The sequence below is a fragment of the Corapipo altera genome, unplaced genomic scaffold (genome assembly GCF_003945725.1).
Source record: "Corapipo altera isolate COAL_440 unplaced genomic scaffold, ASM394572v1 311, whole genome shotgun sequence".
Classification (NCBI taxonomy): domain Eukaryota; kingdom Metazoa; phylum Chordata; class Aves; order Passeriformes; family Pipridae; genus Corapipo; species Corapipo altera.
The window spans coordinates 76,196-92,124 of record NW_020885094.1 but is presented as its reverse complement, the minus strand read 5'-3'; the positions used below and the strand labels follow the sequence as shown (position 1 = coordinate 92,124).

At 57.4% G+C, this 15,929-nt stretch overlaps 2 protein-coding genes across 2 annotated transcripts in view; one reads left to right on the top strand and one right to left on the bottom strand.

Annotated features, from left to right (window-relative positions):
• Positions 1-5,350, bottom strand: part of COPA (coatomer protein complex subunit alpha) — an 18,712-nt gene extending 13,362 nt beyond the window's left edge. The window contains exons 1-8 of the mRNA XM_027669603.1: positions 5,195-5,350; positions 4,171-4,284; positions 3,381-3,454; positions 2,937-3,017; positions 2,437-2,513; positions 1,825-1,934; positions 651-760; positions 278-377 (exon numbers count right to left, since the gene is read on the bottom strand). Coding sequence (XP_027525404.1) covers positions 278-377; positions 651-760; positions 1,825-1,934; positions 2,437-2,513; positions 2,937-3,017; positions 3,381-3,454; positions 4,171-4,284; positions 5,195-5,234 — 706 coding nt within the window. The 5' untranslated portion in view covers positions 5,235-5,350. The remainder of the gene's footprint in view (positions 1-277; positions 378-650; positions 761-1,824; positions 1,935-2,436; positions 2,514-2,936; positions 3,018-3,380; positions 3,455-4,170; positions 4,285-5,194) is intronic.
• The window catches only part of NCSTN (nicastrin), an 11,484-nt gene continuing 898 nt past the window's right edge, over positions 5,344-15,929 (top strand). Inside the window, exons 1-16 of the mRNA XM_027669604.1 lie at positions 5,344-5,458; positions 5,962-6,066; positions 7,059-7,182; positions 7,680-7,798; positions 8,239-8,384; positions 8,516-8,666; positions 8,867-8,976; positions 9,630-9,782; positions 11,391-11,495; positions 11,602-11,679; positions 11,984-12,153; positions 13,459-13,561; positions 13,876-13,971; positions 14,381-14,468; positions 14,579-14,730; positions 15,427-15,639. Of these exons, the coding sequence (XP_027525405.1) occupies positions 5,383-5,458; positions 5,962-6,066; positions 7,059-7,182; positions 7,680-7,798; positions 8,239-8,384; positions 8,516-8,666; positions 8,867-8,976; positions 9,630-9,782; positions 11,391-11,495; positions 11,602-11,679; positions 11,984-12,153; positions 13,459-13,561; positions 13,876-13,971; positions 14,381-14,468; positions 14,579-14,730; positions 15,427-15,639 (1,989 nt within the window). The 5' untranslated portion in view covers positions 5,344-5,382. The remainder of the gene's footprint in view (positions 5,459-5,961; positions 6,067-7,058; positions 7,183-7,679; positions 7,799-8,238; positions 8,385-8,515; positions 8,667-8,866; positions 8,977-9,629; positions 9,783-11,390; positions 11,496-11,601; positions 11,680-11,983; positions 12,154-13,458; positions 13,562-13,875; positions 13,972-14,380; positions 14,469-14,578; positions 14,731-15,426; positions 15,640-15,929) is intronic.

The window sequence follows — 15,929 nt, the reverse complement described above, 5'->3', positions numbered from 1 at the left end:
CCAGAAGGTCCCCCCTGAGCCTCCTTTTCTCTGGGATGAGCCCCCCCCAGCTCCCTCAGGAGTTCTCCAGACCCTTCTCCTGCTGCTCCAGCCCCTTCCCTTCTCTGGACACGCCCCAGCCCCTCCATGTCTCTCCTGCCCTGAGGGGCCCAGCCCTGGACACGGCACTCCAGGTGCCCCTCCCTGGTGTAAATCACCTCCAGGTTCAGCTCCAACCCAACTCTGAACTCGACCCAAGCCCCTTCTCCCCACGGGCTGCCCCAGAGAACCCTCTCACCGTTCATCCTCCAGATCTTCACCTGCCGGTCGTCGGCTCCCGACACGATGAGGGGCATGGTGGGGTGGAAGGCAGCCCAGTTCACCCCCCTGTCGTGGCCCTGCAGGGGAAAAAGGAGCCACCTGAAGCCATCTGGGGACAGAAAGGACCAAGCAAAGGAAGGACAAAGCCACAAAGACTCGAGACAGGTTTGCCACAGCGAGACGGCTCTTGCCGATTCCACAATCCAGGGGATTTTAATTGTTGTACCATCAGAAGTCTGGTTTGAACTCTGGTTTCCTGATATTTTTCAGGGCTTTTGGAGGAGCACAGAGATTCCCTGACATGACTCTGCAGGGAGGGGCTGTGCTGCCCACCCAGGCTGGGGTTGTACCTCCAGGACGTGCTTCACCACCGCGTCCGTCGTCCCGAACAAATCCACGCCTGTGATCCCCCTGACATCCGACTCCACGGCTCCAGGGGACAGGTTCTTCTTCCTCAGGCCTTGTGGAGCAAAGGGGAAAAGGAGGCAGCATTAGGGGAAGCAAAAATTTTATCACCACGGAACCCCTGAGGTTGGAAAAGCCCTCCAGGATCATCGAGCCCACCCCTTACGTCTCTAATTTAACAACCCAAACGCTCTCCTGGGCTGTTGTCACAGGTGAAAACCAGGAACCCTCCTCATCCCTCACCCTCTCTGCTGAGGGCAACAGTTCAGGGAAGAGGATTTTGGAATGTGACCTTTAAACTCGTGGAACTGAGGGCATCAAAACCTGCTGCAGAAACTGCCACTGCTGCCAACAGTGCCCAGCACACATGGAGCTCCACGAGGAGGATTATGGACACAACAGCACCAGACAAAACGGGAAATAACTCTTCCCAGGGGACTGCTGGAGCCAGAGCAGAATCCTGATAAGGACATAAGTCATCCTGGAGAAAAACCATGGAGTGGGACGAGGTTTGGAATCCGTTCCTCGTCTCCCTGTCGGTTTTTTCCACACGCCAGAGTTGTTGTCCGAGCAGAGCGACAGCTGAGTCAATAATCCAGCACGTCCCTAAAACCCCTCACCACGGATCAGCCGAGGAAAAAAACGGCCCTGTACCATCTCCAAACCAATTTGGCAGCTGGAACCCTGCTGAGAGCGAGGTTTTTGGGAGGATGGAGCAGCAAAGCTCGGTGGCAGAAGAGCTGTTACGCTCCCCGTGCTGGCAGAGCCGAGGGGGGGACAGGTTTTAAATATCCAGGATATCCTGTCCCCTGGATATCCTGGCTGTTGACACAGCTGGCAGTGCCTGAGCCCGTGCCACGAGCACAGTGTGTCCAACCAAAACTGCCACAGGATCTAGAACAATCCATGCTCTGACACCACCAGCTCCCCCCCAGTTAGCATCACCCTTATTCCCAGCTTTTCTTTCAGGGATATTTCATTCCAGCACCTCGTGGCCTGGACATAACTAAGGAACAGCCTCCTTTTCTCCAGGATGAGCCCCTCAGCTCCCTCAGGCTGACTCTCCAGACCCTTCCCAGCCCTTGCTCTGAGGTGGGCTTGGCCCCCCTGGCAGCTCACCAGAGATATCCCAAACCCTCACGGTCTGATCCAGGCTGGCAGACACCACCAGGTCCTCCGAGGGGTGGAACTGGGCACACATCACGTAGTGGTTGTGCCCTGTCAGGACACTGCAGGGAAAAAAAGAGGGCAGAAAAAGCCATTAAAGCTGAAAATATATTCATAAACATCTCAATTTGCACCAACGGCAACGAGCTCGGGCTGAGGAAGGACCAGGAAGAGCAGCATTGCCAAAAGCTGCCCTGCAGGGCTGAACACCTGGAATCATGGGATGAGCTGGAATGAACCTCAAATGTCATTGAGATCATGGGCAGGGACCCCTCCCACCAGTCCAGGTCGCTCCAACCTGGCCTTGGACACTTCCAGGGATGGAGCAGCCACAGCTTCTCTGGGCAACCTGTGCCAGGGCCTCCCCACCCTCCCAGGGGACAATTCCTTCCCAATATCCAACCTGAATTTCCCCTCTTTCACTTTGAACCCTTTGCCCCTTGTCCTGATAAAGGACCCCTCTCCAACATACCTTCTACAGCAGGGATTGTTCTCCCTGCAAACCCCAAATCCCACCCCAAAAACCAGGCTGTTCTTTTTTAGAAAGCAACCCCTTGGTCTCACCAGACACAGGTCCTGGACTGCCAGTTCCACACCCGGATGGTCTGGTCATCAGAAGCGCTCAGGATCCAGGGATATTCCTAAAAAACCCCAAAGGATTCTGTGTACCAAGCAACCCACACCCCCAGTATTCCCTCCCCATGTGGGATTTCCCAACCATCCCCAGGAATCCCAGAATCCTCAAGGCTGGAAAAGACTTCCAAGCTCATCGAGTCCAACCCGTGACCCGTCCCCACCTGGTCCCCAAGTGCCACATCCAACCATTCCTTGGACACTCCCAGGGATGGAGCAGCCACAGTTTCTCTGGGCAACCTGTGCCAGGGCCTCCCCACCCTCCCAGGGAAGGATTTCTCCCCAATATCCCATCTAAACCTGTCACTGAAGCCATTCCCCCTTGCCCTGGCACTCCAGGCCCTTGGGAAAGCCCCTCTCCATCCTCCTTCAGCACCAAACCCATCCCAGGGAAGGATTCCCTGTCCCACCCAGGGAGCAGGGGGGCTCACGTGGTGGAAGAAGGTGGTCCTGATGTAATCCAGGTGCCCCAGCAGCGTGAAGAGGCAGCGGCGCAGTTTGTAATTCCAGACCTGGAATCACAGAGTCGTGGAATATCCTGAGCTGGAAGGATCCTCCAAGTCCAACCCCACAGCACAGAAGCAGAACGAGGACAGTCCCACCTCCTTCTGGGATTTTTTTTTCTCTGCATTCCCACATCTCAGCTCAATTTTTTCATCTTAAAAGTTGCTTTTAATTCGAGTTACAAGAAGACTTCACCCTCGTGTCCCTGAAACAGGTGAATCACGACTCCCAGACTTATCCTTATCATCTTTTCCTACAACATTCTGAGCTGGAAGGGACCCAGGAGGATCATCCAAGTCCAACCAGTTTCTTTGCCCCTTCCCTGGGTGGCACCTTTTAGAGACCAAGAGCCCAAAAAGGAAATATTTTACCTTTATTTTGTAATCATCACCTCCAGAAACAAACAGGGGCTGCTGTTTGTGGAAATCAATTCCTCGGACGGGTCCTGCAAGTGGGAAAAGCAATGGGATGGTTGGAGCAATCCCTGCACCCCTCACAGGCCACAGTTTGCCCTTCTCCTCCCTCCTGCTGCTGCTGAGAAACCCAGAGCTCCAAAGCGCAGCAAAAAGTTGTGTGACAGCCTGAAATTCCACCCCCAAACCCTTCCTTTCATGGAATCCTGGAATATCCTGAGTTGGAAGGGACCCACAAGGATCCAAGTGCAACCCCTGGCCCTGCACAGACACCCCAACAATCCCACCACAGCCCTGAGAGCTTTGGGGTTGTGACCATCCCTGGGGTTCCAGTGCCAACCACCCTCTGAGGGAAGAACCTTTTCCCAGTGTCCAGCTGGGATATCCCCTGCCACAGCTCCAGATGTTCCTCCAGGTCCTGTCCCTGCTCACACAGGGCAGAGATCGCAGTTGCCCCCCTTGAGGAAGTTGCAGACCCCCGAGACCCACCCCCAAAATTCACTCCCTTCCACCAGGATGTTTCTGCAACCCACCACAGAGCCCCCAGATCCGTATTTTGGAGCTTCATCTTCCCACCAGGAACAAACCTCCCTCCCCACTCCCTGTGTCTGCAGCACCAGCAAACTGTCCACTGGGCTAATCCTCTGGGATCAGAGGCCTCAGGAACCTCCAGCTGAGGCCAGTTCCTCCTCCTGCAACCCCAACATCCCTCCCCAGGCAGCTCCCACCCTCCTGCCACCCCCCTGACCGTCGTGCTCGTCGAACTTGTCGATGAGGGTGCACATGCGATAGTCCCACAGCTGGATGACCCCATTGTGGAGGCTGGTGAGGATCCAGGGCCGCTTGGGGTGGAAGCTGAGCCCTGTGGAGACACACGGGGGGCTGAGGGACCAGGGGATGCCCAGGACAGCTGCTCAGGGACCCCAGGGCTGGGTGGGATCTCGTGGTTCAGCCCCCCTTGATCCCCTGGCACAGCCCCGCTGGCACTGAGTCACTGATGGAATTAATTAGAGAACCAGGGAAGGGTCTGGGTTGGGAGGGACCTTAAAGACCATCCTGCCAAGGGCAGGGACATCTTCCACTGGACCAGGCTGCTCCAACCTGGCCGTGGACACTGCCAGGGATGGGGCAGCCATAGGGATGGATTTAGGTCGGAAAAGCCCTCCAAGGTCACCGAGTCCCCCCTGTGCCCCATCCCCACCTTGGCCCCATCCCCACCTTGGCACTCAGTGCCACATCCAGGCCTTCCCTGGGCACCTCCAGGGATGGGGACTCCCCCACCTCCCTGGGCAGCCCCTGCCAAGGCCTGAACACCCTTTCCAGGGGGAAATTCCTCCTCATGTCCAACCTGACCCTCCCCTGGCACAGCTTGAGGCCATTTTCCCTCCTCCTGTCCCTTGTTCCCTGGGAGCAGAGCCCAACCCTCCCCCGGCTCCCCCCTCCTGTCAGGGAATTCCAGAGCCAGAAGGTCTCCCCTGAGCCTCCTTTTCTCCAGGATGAGCCCCCCCAGCTCCCTCGGGAGCTCTCCAGCCCCTTCCCCAGCTCCCTTCCCTTCCCTGGACACGCTCCAGCCCCTCCGTGTCCCTCCCTGGGCCGAGGGGCCCGGCCCGGACCCCGCACTCCCCGTTCCCTCCCCTCCCTCCCCGCCGCCATCGCGGCCCCGCTCCCGCTCCATCGACCCCACACGGCCCGTGTCCCACCCGCATCTTTTATAACACGTATAATACATGCATATAACATATGTAACATATATCCGACATGCACCCCGTTACCTTTCACCCGGGCCGACTTGGTCTCGAACTTGGTGAGCATCGCCCGGCCCCGGCCCCGCGGCCTCCGCTCCACGTCAGCGCCCCGGAACCGCCTCGGCCGCTTCCCCTTCCCGCTCCACCCCCGCTCCCGGCGGAAAGGGAAGCGCCGGGGATCCGAGCGCAGGGGCAGGGCCGGGACCCGCCGGGGGATGGAGGCAGCGCGGGGCCGGGGCCGCGGCTCCCTCGGGCTCCGCTGGGCGCTGCTCGTGGCCGCGCTGGCGGCGGGTGAGGGGCTGCGGGGGGACCGGGGGGACCCTCGGGGAGCCGGGGAGGGGCTCGGACCCTCACCCCCCCGAAATTTTGGGATACAGGGAGAGCCTGGGGTGTGTCCTCTGAGCTGGGGAGGGGCTCGGACTGTCACCCCCCCCCGAAATTTTGGGATACAGGGATAGCCTGGGGTGTGTCCTCTGAGCTGGGGAGGGGCTCAGACTGTCACCCCCCTCGAAATTTTGGGATACAGGGAGAGCCTGGGGTGTGTCCTCTGAGCCGGGGAGGGGCTCAGATTCACCACCCACCACCTCCGGGGTGCATCCTCTGAGCTGGGGAGGGGCTCCTGTGCCACCCCCAACCCCTTTGGGTGCCCCCTGTGAGCTGGGAGTGGGCTCAGATTCACCACCACCGCCCTGTGAGCCCCCAGGGTGCCCCCTGTGAGCTTGTGGGGAGGGGTTCAAACCCCTTCCCACCCCCTCTGGAGCATCCCCTGAGCCGGGGCCGGGTCTCCTCCGCAGGTTCCTGCCGCGGGAATTCCGTGGAGAGGAAGATCTACATCCCCCTGAACAGGACGGCCCCGTGCGTGCGGCTCCTCAACGCCACGCACCAGATCGGCTGCCAGTGTGAGCCCGGGGGGCCTGGGCTGGGCCTGGGGGGGTCTGACCGTGGGGGGGGGGGTGAGGAACCCTCCTGGTGCCCCTTGTCCCCAGCACCTCTTAATCCTGCTCGTAATGAGCCGTGGAATGGTTTGGGTCGGAAGGGACATTAAAGATCACCCCAATTCCACCCCATTCCACCCCTCCCACTAGCCCAGGTTGCTCAGAGGTCCATCCAGCCTGGCCTGGGACATTCCCAGGGATGGGGCAGCCACAGCTTCTCTGGGCAAGCCGTGCTAACCCCGGGTCCAAGGTCCTCTGGCTCCTCTGCCACCCTTGGCCTGATCCCAGTGTTGGGACGGGAGTTCCCAGCAGTTCGTGGGTGTGGACAAAGGGCTTGGTTTTATTGACAGTGTCCTCTGGAAGTGGTTTGTCCATCTTTGCAGAATCCCAGAGTAGGATTGGGGTTGGAAGGGGCCTCTGAGGGTCACCCAGAGCTGGTGACACAGGGACACGTCCAGGGGAGGCTGGAATGTCTCCAGAGAGGAGACTCCACACCCTCCCTGGGCAACCTGTTCCACCCTCCTTGGAAAGAAGCTCTTCCTCATTTTGAGGTGGAACTCCTGGAGCTTTAGTTTCTGGATATCACTCCTTGTCCTGGGGAGAGTCTGGCACTGTCCCCTTGGCTTAGGAGCTGAGCCTGGGCTCCTGCTGTCCTTCCATTCCCTTCAGTCACGGGACACTCAGTGCTTGGATGGCTGAAGGTCCTTTGAGGAGCTCAAACAAAAGGTGCTTTCAAAGCCTGAGAGGTCATTTCTTCACCTCTGCTGGATTTTCCCAACTTAAAAGCGCCGTGTCCTGCTCAGCCATTCCCAAATTCCTTCCTCCAGCCCCCTCCTAATCCCAGGAGCTGCCCTTCCCTAAATCCCTGTGCACGCTGCCCTGCTTTGCTTTTCAGGGTGTTTTTTTGGGGGGGTGAAGGAAATAAATGCCCTGAGGGGCACGTTGTCATCCCACAGCCTCCATCAGCGGGGACACAGGGGTGATCCACGTGGTGGAGAAGGAGGAGGATCTGCAGTGGGTCCTGGCTGATGGTCCTCACCCACCCTACATGATCCTACTGGATGGGAATCTCTTCAACAGGTCAGTCAGCACCTGATTTTATCCCCCCAGGGAGCCCAGGGACAGTCCCTAATCTGGTGATTAAATGTCATTTTCTGGCTGACAGGTGACGGAATCAGCTCTTGACTGCAGCCACTTCTTGTGAGGTTGAACCATTAGTGGGTTTTTACTGGGCTTTAGTGACTTTTCCTTCTTGCCCTTTGCTGTAAAAAGAGCTCTGTGTGAATCCTCACACCCTGTTCACCTCTACATTAAATAACAGTCCATAATTTAATTACAGCACTGACATTGCAGCTCATTAAACCCCAGCATGGAGTGGTCCCTTCCCTCCCTGGGCAGAGCAGGAAGGATGTGGCCGAAGTTTTCTCCTTGTTGCTTTTTTTTTGCACAATAAGATAAAACCCAAAGGTTAATTTGATCACAGGCTCAACTGTAATTCACCATCATCATCACTCTGTCTGGGGTTGCAGCTCTTCCCTAAGGATTCCCTGATTCCTGGGCTGTTCTCTCTCCTCCAGGAAGGTGTTGCTGCAGCTCAAGGGAACCTCCCGGGTGTCCGGCCTTGCCGTGGCTGCTGCCAAACCCAGCCCTCCCCAGGGCTTCTCCCCTGGCCTGAAGTGCCCCAACGACGGGTTTGGTGAGGAGATGTTCCATCTTCATCCTGCTGGGGGGAGGGAGAGGTGCTGCCTTTTCCTTGGATGCTCCGAGGAAGCTCCCTCAGGGGAGCTGGAATGGCAGAGACACTTTGATTCCCTCTGGGAATTCTTCCAGCACAGGATGGGCTCAGAAAAGGGATGGGTCTGGTGGGTGGGCTGTCACGTGGTGAAAAACGTGGTTGGGGTGGTTGGAATGTCACATCCAGAGGCTCAGCTGGACATCAGGGCCCAGTGGTGACCCTCGGGTGCCGAACTGAGACCAGTGTCATCATCAATGACACAAACAGAGGGGCTTGGAGCAGCCTGGGCTGGTGGGAGGTGCCCTTGCCCGTGGCAGAGGGTTGGAACTGTGCAACCCCAGAGTCCCTGAGCTCTGTTCTTGTCCTGCAGGCTCAGGTGTGCCCGTTCTCTCTGTTCCCAGGTGTGTATTCCCAGGATTACGGCCCCGAGTTCGCCCACTGCAACACCACGGTGTGGAACCCCCTGGGCAGTGGCATCTCCTACGAGGACTTTGACTTCCCCATTTTCCTTCTGGAAGATGCCAACGAGACCCAGGTCATCAAACAGGTACCTCAGCAGGCAGGGGAGAGGGAGGAGAGAGGGGCTGGAGTTCTGCTCCCCGGGGTGAAAACGCCCCAAATCCCATTTCCTGTGCCTCGAAAACACTGAGTTGAGCCGTGATTCTCCTTCCCCCCCAGTGTTACCTGGATCACAACGTGCCCAGGGGTGGCTCTGCCCCGCAGTACCCCCTGTGTGCCATGCAGCTCTTCTCCCACATGCACGCCGTGACCAGCACCGTGACCTGCATGAGGCGCAGCTCCCTCCAGAGCACCTTCAGCATCAACCCAGGTGAGACCCCCTCATCCTCAGCACGTGGGGCTCCAAATCCCTGTGGAATTACAGCTTTTCCTGGGGCCAGGACTTCCCTGGTGCAAAGCAGAGTTTTTGCTCCTTGACTTAAACGCCGGGTTGAGAAAAAAAACCCCTCGTTTCTCACTTGTCACTGCTGTGATCCCAACTCCAGGAATGTTTCTTTTTCTGCTTCCCAGAGATCGTGTGTGACCCTCTCCTCGACTACAACGTGTGGAGCACTTTGCAGCCCATCAATGCCTCTGGAAAAGTGGATCCTGAGAAGGAAGTTATCATGGTCGCCACACGAGTAAGTCCCTCTTAATCTTGCTCTGTGGAGCTCAGGCTGGGAGAATTCTGGGAATCTGGGAGTTCCCAGTCTCATGGGAATGTATTTCTCATGTATTTTGATTTCTTGCCATGTTCCAAACCTTTTGGCTGCTGTGTTCTCGGGATACAGCAGTGGCTCCATCCCCTGTGGCAGTGGAGGGACATCCACAGTTTGGGTCTTTCCATCTTGTTATGGGAGACTTTTTCCAGCATTTTCTTCACTGGTGGAAGCAGATGAGGAGAAATAGTCCATGGCAAAGCTCTGAGGCCTCAAGGCTCAAATTTTGGGGAAATATAGGTTGGATATATGGAAGAAATTCCTCCCTGTGAGGGTGGGGAGACCCTTGCACAGGTTGCCCAGAGAAGCTGTGGCTGCCCCATCCCTGGAAGTGCCCCAGGCCAGGTTGGAGCAACCTGGGATGGTGGAAGTGTCCCTTCCCATGGCAGAGGGTGGCACTGGATGATCTTTAAGGTCCCTTCCAACCCAAGCACTCCATAAATCCCCGACTGCCACAGCAGCACGATCGTCATTTCAAGTTCCACCATCCACTTGATCAGGGTGGGATCAGGGAAAGACAGAGAGTGATGGATTTGCTTTCCCAGCACAGAATCCCTGTGTGTTTGTGCTTGCAGATTGACAGCCACTCCTTCTTCTGGAACATTGCCCCCGGGGCCGAGGGCGCCGTGTCCTCCTTCGTCACCCACTTGGCCGCGGCCGAAGCCCTTCACAAAGCCCCCGACGTCCCTCTGCTCCCCAGGAACGTCATGTTCACCTTCTTCCAAGGGGTGAGAGCAGCAGGATCACATCACCTGCCCCCCCTGAGATCCCAAATCAACCCCTGGCTGCTGCTCTCACATCACATTTTCCCCCTGAGATCCCAGATCAACCCCTGGCTGCTGCTCCCCGTGTCCCTGCTCTTTGGGTTGGGATTGTTCATCTCCATCCCCAGGCCGTGGTTCCCTCTGCTCCAACGGGATCTTGATTGCTCTGGGATGATGGGAGCAGATGGAGCTTCCACTGGGGCAGGAATGGGCTGCATCCTCCTGGATGCATCACCCAAACTTTGCTCTCCCTCCTGTCTCCTCCTGGCGTGGCCGATTTTCTGTTCCCTCCCCAACTTCCAGGCTGGAAATTCTGAAGCGGAGCCCAGAAAAGGCAAAATTAAAAATATATGGGAGAGAAATGCGGCTCCTTCCTGGGAGCCCAGAGCTGGAAGTGGCAGCTGTGGAGGAGCAGAACGAGCTGGAGGAGGGACTGATGGCCAACAGCTGATGTTCCCCTCAAGGCATCAGCTCTGATGAGTCCTTTGTGCAGCTCTTCCCGTGCCAGGACCATGTGATTCCCCCTCATTCACCCTCCTCGGCACATCCAGCCCCAATTTCCCTGGAGGAGAGAGGCATCCAGGCTGTGGATGTATCCAGGAGGAGGGATGAGGAGAGCTGGCTGTAAATTAGGGAAGGGGGGAGGCTGGTGGCTCCTGACTTCCCTGCCCTGCTCCGGTTCTCCAAGGGCACCTCGTCCTCCCCCGGCCACTCTCAGCCTGGCAAGTGCCTTCCCAACCTTTTTTTCCTGGGAAGGAGACACCACTCCTTTCAGGAAAGCTTTGGATGCTTAATTCCTGGAATGGGGGGTTCTCCCTTTTCCCTGGTTTGTTGTCTCCCTTGTCAAAAACAATTGGGATTGTTCAGCCTGGAGAAGAGAAGCTTCAGGGATTTCCAGGACCTCAAGGAGACAACAGAAAACATGGGAAGAGAGTATTTCCAAGGGTCTGGAGTGACAGCAAAAAAAGGGAATGGCTTCAAACTGACAGAGGGCAGAGTTAGATGGGATATTGGGAAGAAATCCTTCCCTGTGAGGGTAGGAGGCCCTGGCACAGGTTGCCCAGAGAAGCTGTGGCTGCTCCATCCCTGGAAGTGTCCCAGGCCAGGTTGGAGCCACCTGGGATACTGGAAGGTGTCCCTGCTCCTGGCAGGGGGTGGGATGAGGTGATCCTTAAGGTCCCTCCATCCCAAACCATTCCATGACCCCAGGATTCATTCCTAGCAGGATTAAGAGGGCAAAAAGTCCTCACTGAGGTGGTTTTTCCTCAGTGCCTTTCTTGTGGAATTCAACATCTTTTTCCTGGTTTTTTCTCTTTCCCTTCCTTTTTGCCCTTTTGCTCCATCCCCTTCCTACAAGTCCCTTTGGTTTTGGTCCCTTTGGTGTGTCCCAGGCTGTCCAAACCTCTGGAATTACCAGAGGGGCCGTTGGCCCCCAAACTCTTGGGTCGGTTCCACCTCAGCCCCTCGGATGTTGCTCCACCCTCAGATGGGATCCAGGATTTGGGATTTTTCAGGATTTGGGATTTTTCAGGACTTTTCAGGATTTGGGATTTTCTCCTTTTTCTCCTGCAGGAGACCTTTGACTACATTGGCAGCTCCAGGATGGTCTATGACATGGAGCAGGACAAGTTCCCTCTGCGCTTGGACAACATCCACTCCTTCGTGGAGCTCAGTCAGGTGTGGCAAAAGTTTGGGGGCCTTTCATTGCCTGGGTGTGAATCCCCCCTGGATTTCCCTGCTCTGGGATGTCCAGCCTCGTGGTTTGAGGTGGTTTTCCTTGCAGGTGGCTCTCAGGAATGGCTCCATCCTCTGGATGCACACGGACCCCGTCTCACGGATGAACCAGTCCGTGGACGCGCAGGTGAGAGGGAAACCATGGAATGTCCTGAGCTGGAAGGGGCCCACAAGGATCATGGAGTCCAATTCCTGGCCCTGCACAGCCCCAGCAATCCCACTGTGTCCCTGAGAGCTCCAGGTGCTCCTTGAGCTCTGGCTTCCCTGTGGAACCTGTCCCAGCTCCCGACCACCCTCTGCGGGAAGAACCTTTCCCTCACATCCAACCCCTGGCACAACCAAAACTCTGGGATCTGGAGCAGGGTTTTAACCTTCCCAGAGAAACCCCATCCCAAAGAACAGCAACACAGGGCAGGTTTTCCTCCTTGCAGGTCAGGAACCTGCTGGCCACCCTGAGCAGGAGCAGCGAGGGCTCGGCCGTGACTCTGCAGGAAGCCGGATTTTCCCAACCCCTCCCTCCATCCTCCTTCCAGCGCTTCCTCCGGGCTCGCCACATCCCTGGAGTGGTCCTGACTGACCACAGGACAGCCTTCCAGAACAGGTAGGGGCCCCCAGAGGACCCCTGGGACACTGGAGGGGGGATGTGAGCGGGAGCAGCTCCGTGTCCGACGAGCGCGGCAAAATCGTTCTGACAGGCGAGAGAAATCCAGTTTTATGTGGAAAATATTCCCCCACAGCTGGCTGGGAGCCAGAGGTGAGCAAATGGCAGCAGAGCGTTGCAGGAGCCTCAGCTGTTCTTCCAGAAGCTGCCTTTTTTTTTTCTTTGTGGTTATTTTTGGTTGGGTTTTTTTTTTTATTATTATTTAGCTTTTTGTTTGCACTGGCAGAAAGCCCCAGGCCTTGGAAAGGGCACTTGGATTCACCCCACACGACCCTGTTCCTCAGGGATCCCCTGTTCCTCAGCAACTTTGGGGTGGGAATGGGGGGTACAGGACAGGGATGGGTCTGTCCCCTCTTCCCAAATGCTTGAAATTATCCCATTCCCTTCTGGAGTCCTGGAGTGGTTTGTGTTGGGAGGGACCTTCGAGATCATCCAGTTCCACCCCCTTTTTTTTTTTGGGTCGCCTTCCACTATCCCAGGTTGCCCCAAGCCCTGTCCAGCCTGACCTGAGACACTTCCAGGGATGGGGAATCCATGGAATAACCTGTACCAGGGTCTCCCCACCCTCACAGGAAAGAATTCCTTCCTGATACCCACCCTAAATTCCCCTATTTCAGTGTGATCCCACCCCCTTTGTCCTGTCCCCCCAGCTCCTGATGAACATCCCTCTCCAGCTTCCCTGCAGCCCCTTCAGACCCTGGAAAGTGCTCTGAGGTCTCCACACAACCTCCCCCTCTCCATCTTTTATCCTTCTGGGCTATTTCTGGGAATCTCTGTGGAAATCCATGGGAAGGAGCTTCCCTTTCCCCCCTAACCCTGCAGGGAGCAGGTGGAGGAAAACACAACTCCGTGCTGGGGGATCCATTTTTAGGCTGGGGGATCATCCCAGGGAATGCCAGGGACAGAGTGTGTCAATCCCTAGTAGGGAATCACTTGGAATTCCTTGGATGAGGCACAAATCCCTGCTGGCCTTGCCTCAGTTTCCCTCCCTGTCTGACAGCTCGGGCTCAGCCCCACCTAAAATTCCAGTCACAGCCTGGAAATGGCTCGGAGATGCTCAGATGGGAGAAGCTGTGGAAGGGCCAAGTTAATTAGAAATCCTCATTAAGGGCTTTCAGGAGTGAGTGGCAGGGCTGGAGCTTCGCTCCCGGGAGGCTCCGCTTTGGACACGCTCGGAATTGAATTCCATGCCCTGTGCTTTCTCCCTGCCTTTCCCCAAATCCCTGCCTTTCTCCCTCTTTTCAGATACTACCAGAGCATGTATGACACTCCAGAGAACATTGGGATGCAGTATCCCGAGGGGCTGAGCCCTGAGGAGACCTTGGAATACGTCACGGACACAGCCAAGGTTCCTGCTGGAGCCGGGGTGGATGGGGAGGGGCAGGAGGGAGCAGGGACTGGGGAGAGGGGGGAAAACGTTTGGAAAAAGGGCTGGAAGAAGGTGGAGAGGGATTTGGGAAGGGGCAGGAAGAAGCAGGGACTGGGGAGAGGTGGGAAAAGCTGGAAAAAGGGCAGGAAGGAGCAAGGAGGGCTCTGGGCAGTGCCAAGGGCGAGGGGCCCCGGAGCGTTGGGATGGATTTGGGATGGATCCTGGCTCCCTCCCAGAGCCCCTTTTCCTGGATCTGCCTGGCTGGATTGACACGGATCCCTGTCCCCTCACAGGCCCTGGCAGAAGTGGCCACTGTGGTGGCCCGAGCCCTTTATGGCCTGGCTGGAGGAACCAACAGCACCTCTGCCATCCAGGCTGATCCCAAAACGGTAGGAGCACGTGGAGCCCTGTCCCTGGAATCTCCCAGGAGCCCTCACATCCCTCTTTTCTATCCCTGTTTGTGTTTCCATGGCATCCTGTCCTGCTTCCCCCCCCTTTTCCCTGTTTTCCCACTGAGCAGAGTGAAAATCCCTCACTCATTTCCTGGGGCAGAAACGAAGCTCCTTCATCCCCAAAGAAAAGGTGGAATTGCCCCCTGGGCCACGGGGATCAGCTGAGGAGTCCCTGGGGCTGGAATCCCACCCGGTTTTCCCAGCTCTGTCTGGAATTCTGGGCAGCTGGGACGGAGTCTGTCCTTGGCTGTGCTCGGGGAACATCCCTCAGCAGAAGGAGCTCGAGGCAGAGCTGCTCAGATGTTCTTTTCTCTCCTCTGCACAAACCATTCCCGTGTCTTCCCAGGTCACCCGGATGCTTTACGGCTTCCTGATCAAAATGAACAATTCCTGGTTCCAATCCATCATCAAACCAGACCTCAAAGGAATCCTGGGTGAGAACAGCACAGGGAAGGAGAGCAGGGAAGGGCTTTGACCCCGGATGTTCCCTGGTGGGTTCTTGCTGGTTTTCCACCCCCCAATCCCGTTTTTCCTGCCGTTCCAGGGGATGTTCCCCAGCACTATGTGGCAGTTTCCAGCCCTGTGAACACGACCTACCTGGTGCAGTTTGTCCTGGCCAACCTGACGGGCACCGTGGTGAACCTCACCAAGGAGGAGTGTCTGAGCCCCGAGAAGAACCCCCACACTGAGAGGGAGGTGGGTGCACATCCCACCGGGAATGGGCACATCCGTGGGGCTGGTTCTGCCCAGAGCTGGTTGGGGATGGGTTTTATTGCCTGGGAGAACAGGGAAGCTCCTCCTTCCGAGGGCAGGGGAGGAACGGGCACGACCTGAGCTAAGGTGGGCAAAGAGGAACCTGGGTGGGATCACAAGGGGTGTCCACAGGAGCAGAGGGGCTGGAGCAGCAGGAGAAGGGTCTGGAGAACTCCTGAGGGAGCTGGGGGGGCTCAGCCTGGAGAAAAGGAGGCTCAGGGGGGACCTGCTGGCACTGGAATTCCCTGACAGGAGGGGGGAGCTGGGAAGGGGTCGGGCTCTGGTCCCAGGGAACAAGGGACAGGAGGAGGGAAAATGGCCTCAAGCTGTGCCAGGGGAGGGTCAGGTTGGACATGAGGAGGAATTTCCCCATGGAAAAGGGTGTTCAGGCCTTGGCAGGGGCTGCCCAGGGAGGTTTGGAGTGCCCATCCCTGGAGGTGCCCAGGGAAGGCCTGGGCATGGCACTCAGTGGGGTGGGGATGGTCACAGGGGGGACTCTGGATGACCTCGAGGGGCTTTCCCCCCCTGCAAGAAGGATCCTTTCCCAGCCAAGCCCCTTCTCCCTGCCCCAACCCCCGGGGAACATTCCAGAACTTGGGAATGGCCACTCACTGTCCCTCCCTCCCTCCCTGTTGGCAGCTGTTTGAGTACTGGTGGGTGCAGGGCCCCCTGCAGCCCAACTCCTCGGCCCGGGCCCCGCGCTGCGTTCGCTCCGGGGCGCGGCTCAGCAAGGCCCTGTCCCCCGCCTTCGAGCTGCGCCAGTGGGGATCCCGGGAATACTCCACCTGGACTGAGAGCCGCTGGAAGGACATCCGGGCCCGCATCTTCCTGGTGGCCAGCAGGGAGCTGGAGGTGGGGCTGGCACGGGGACACGGGCACTGGGGAGAGGGGGGGCACTGGAGGGGGTGACACGGGCTGGGGGGGTGATGGCACACCCTGGCAGGTGATGTCACTGTCAAATGATGTCACTGTCAGGTGATGTCACACCATGTCCAGTGATGTCACCCCCTGTCAGGTGATGTCACTGTCAGGTGATGTCAATATCAGGTGATGTCACTGTCAGGTGATGTCACACCATGTCCGGTGATGTCACTATCAGGTGATGTCACTATCAGGTGATGTCACACCATGTCAGGTGATGT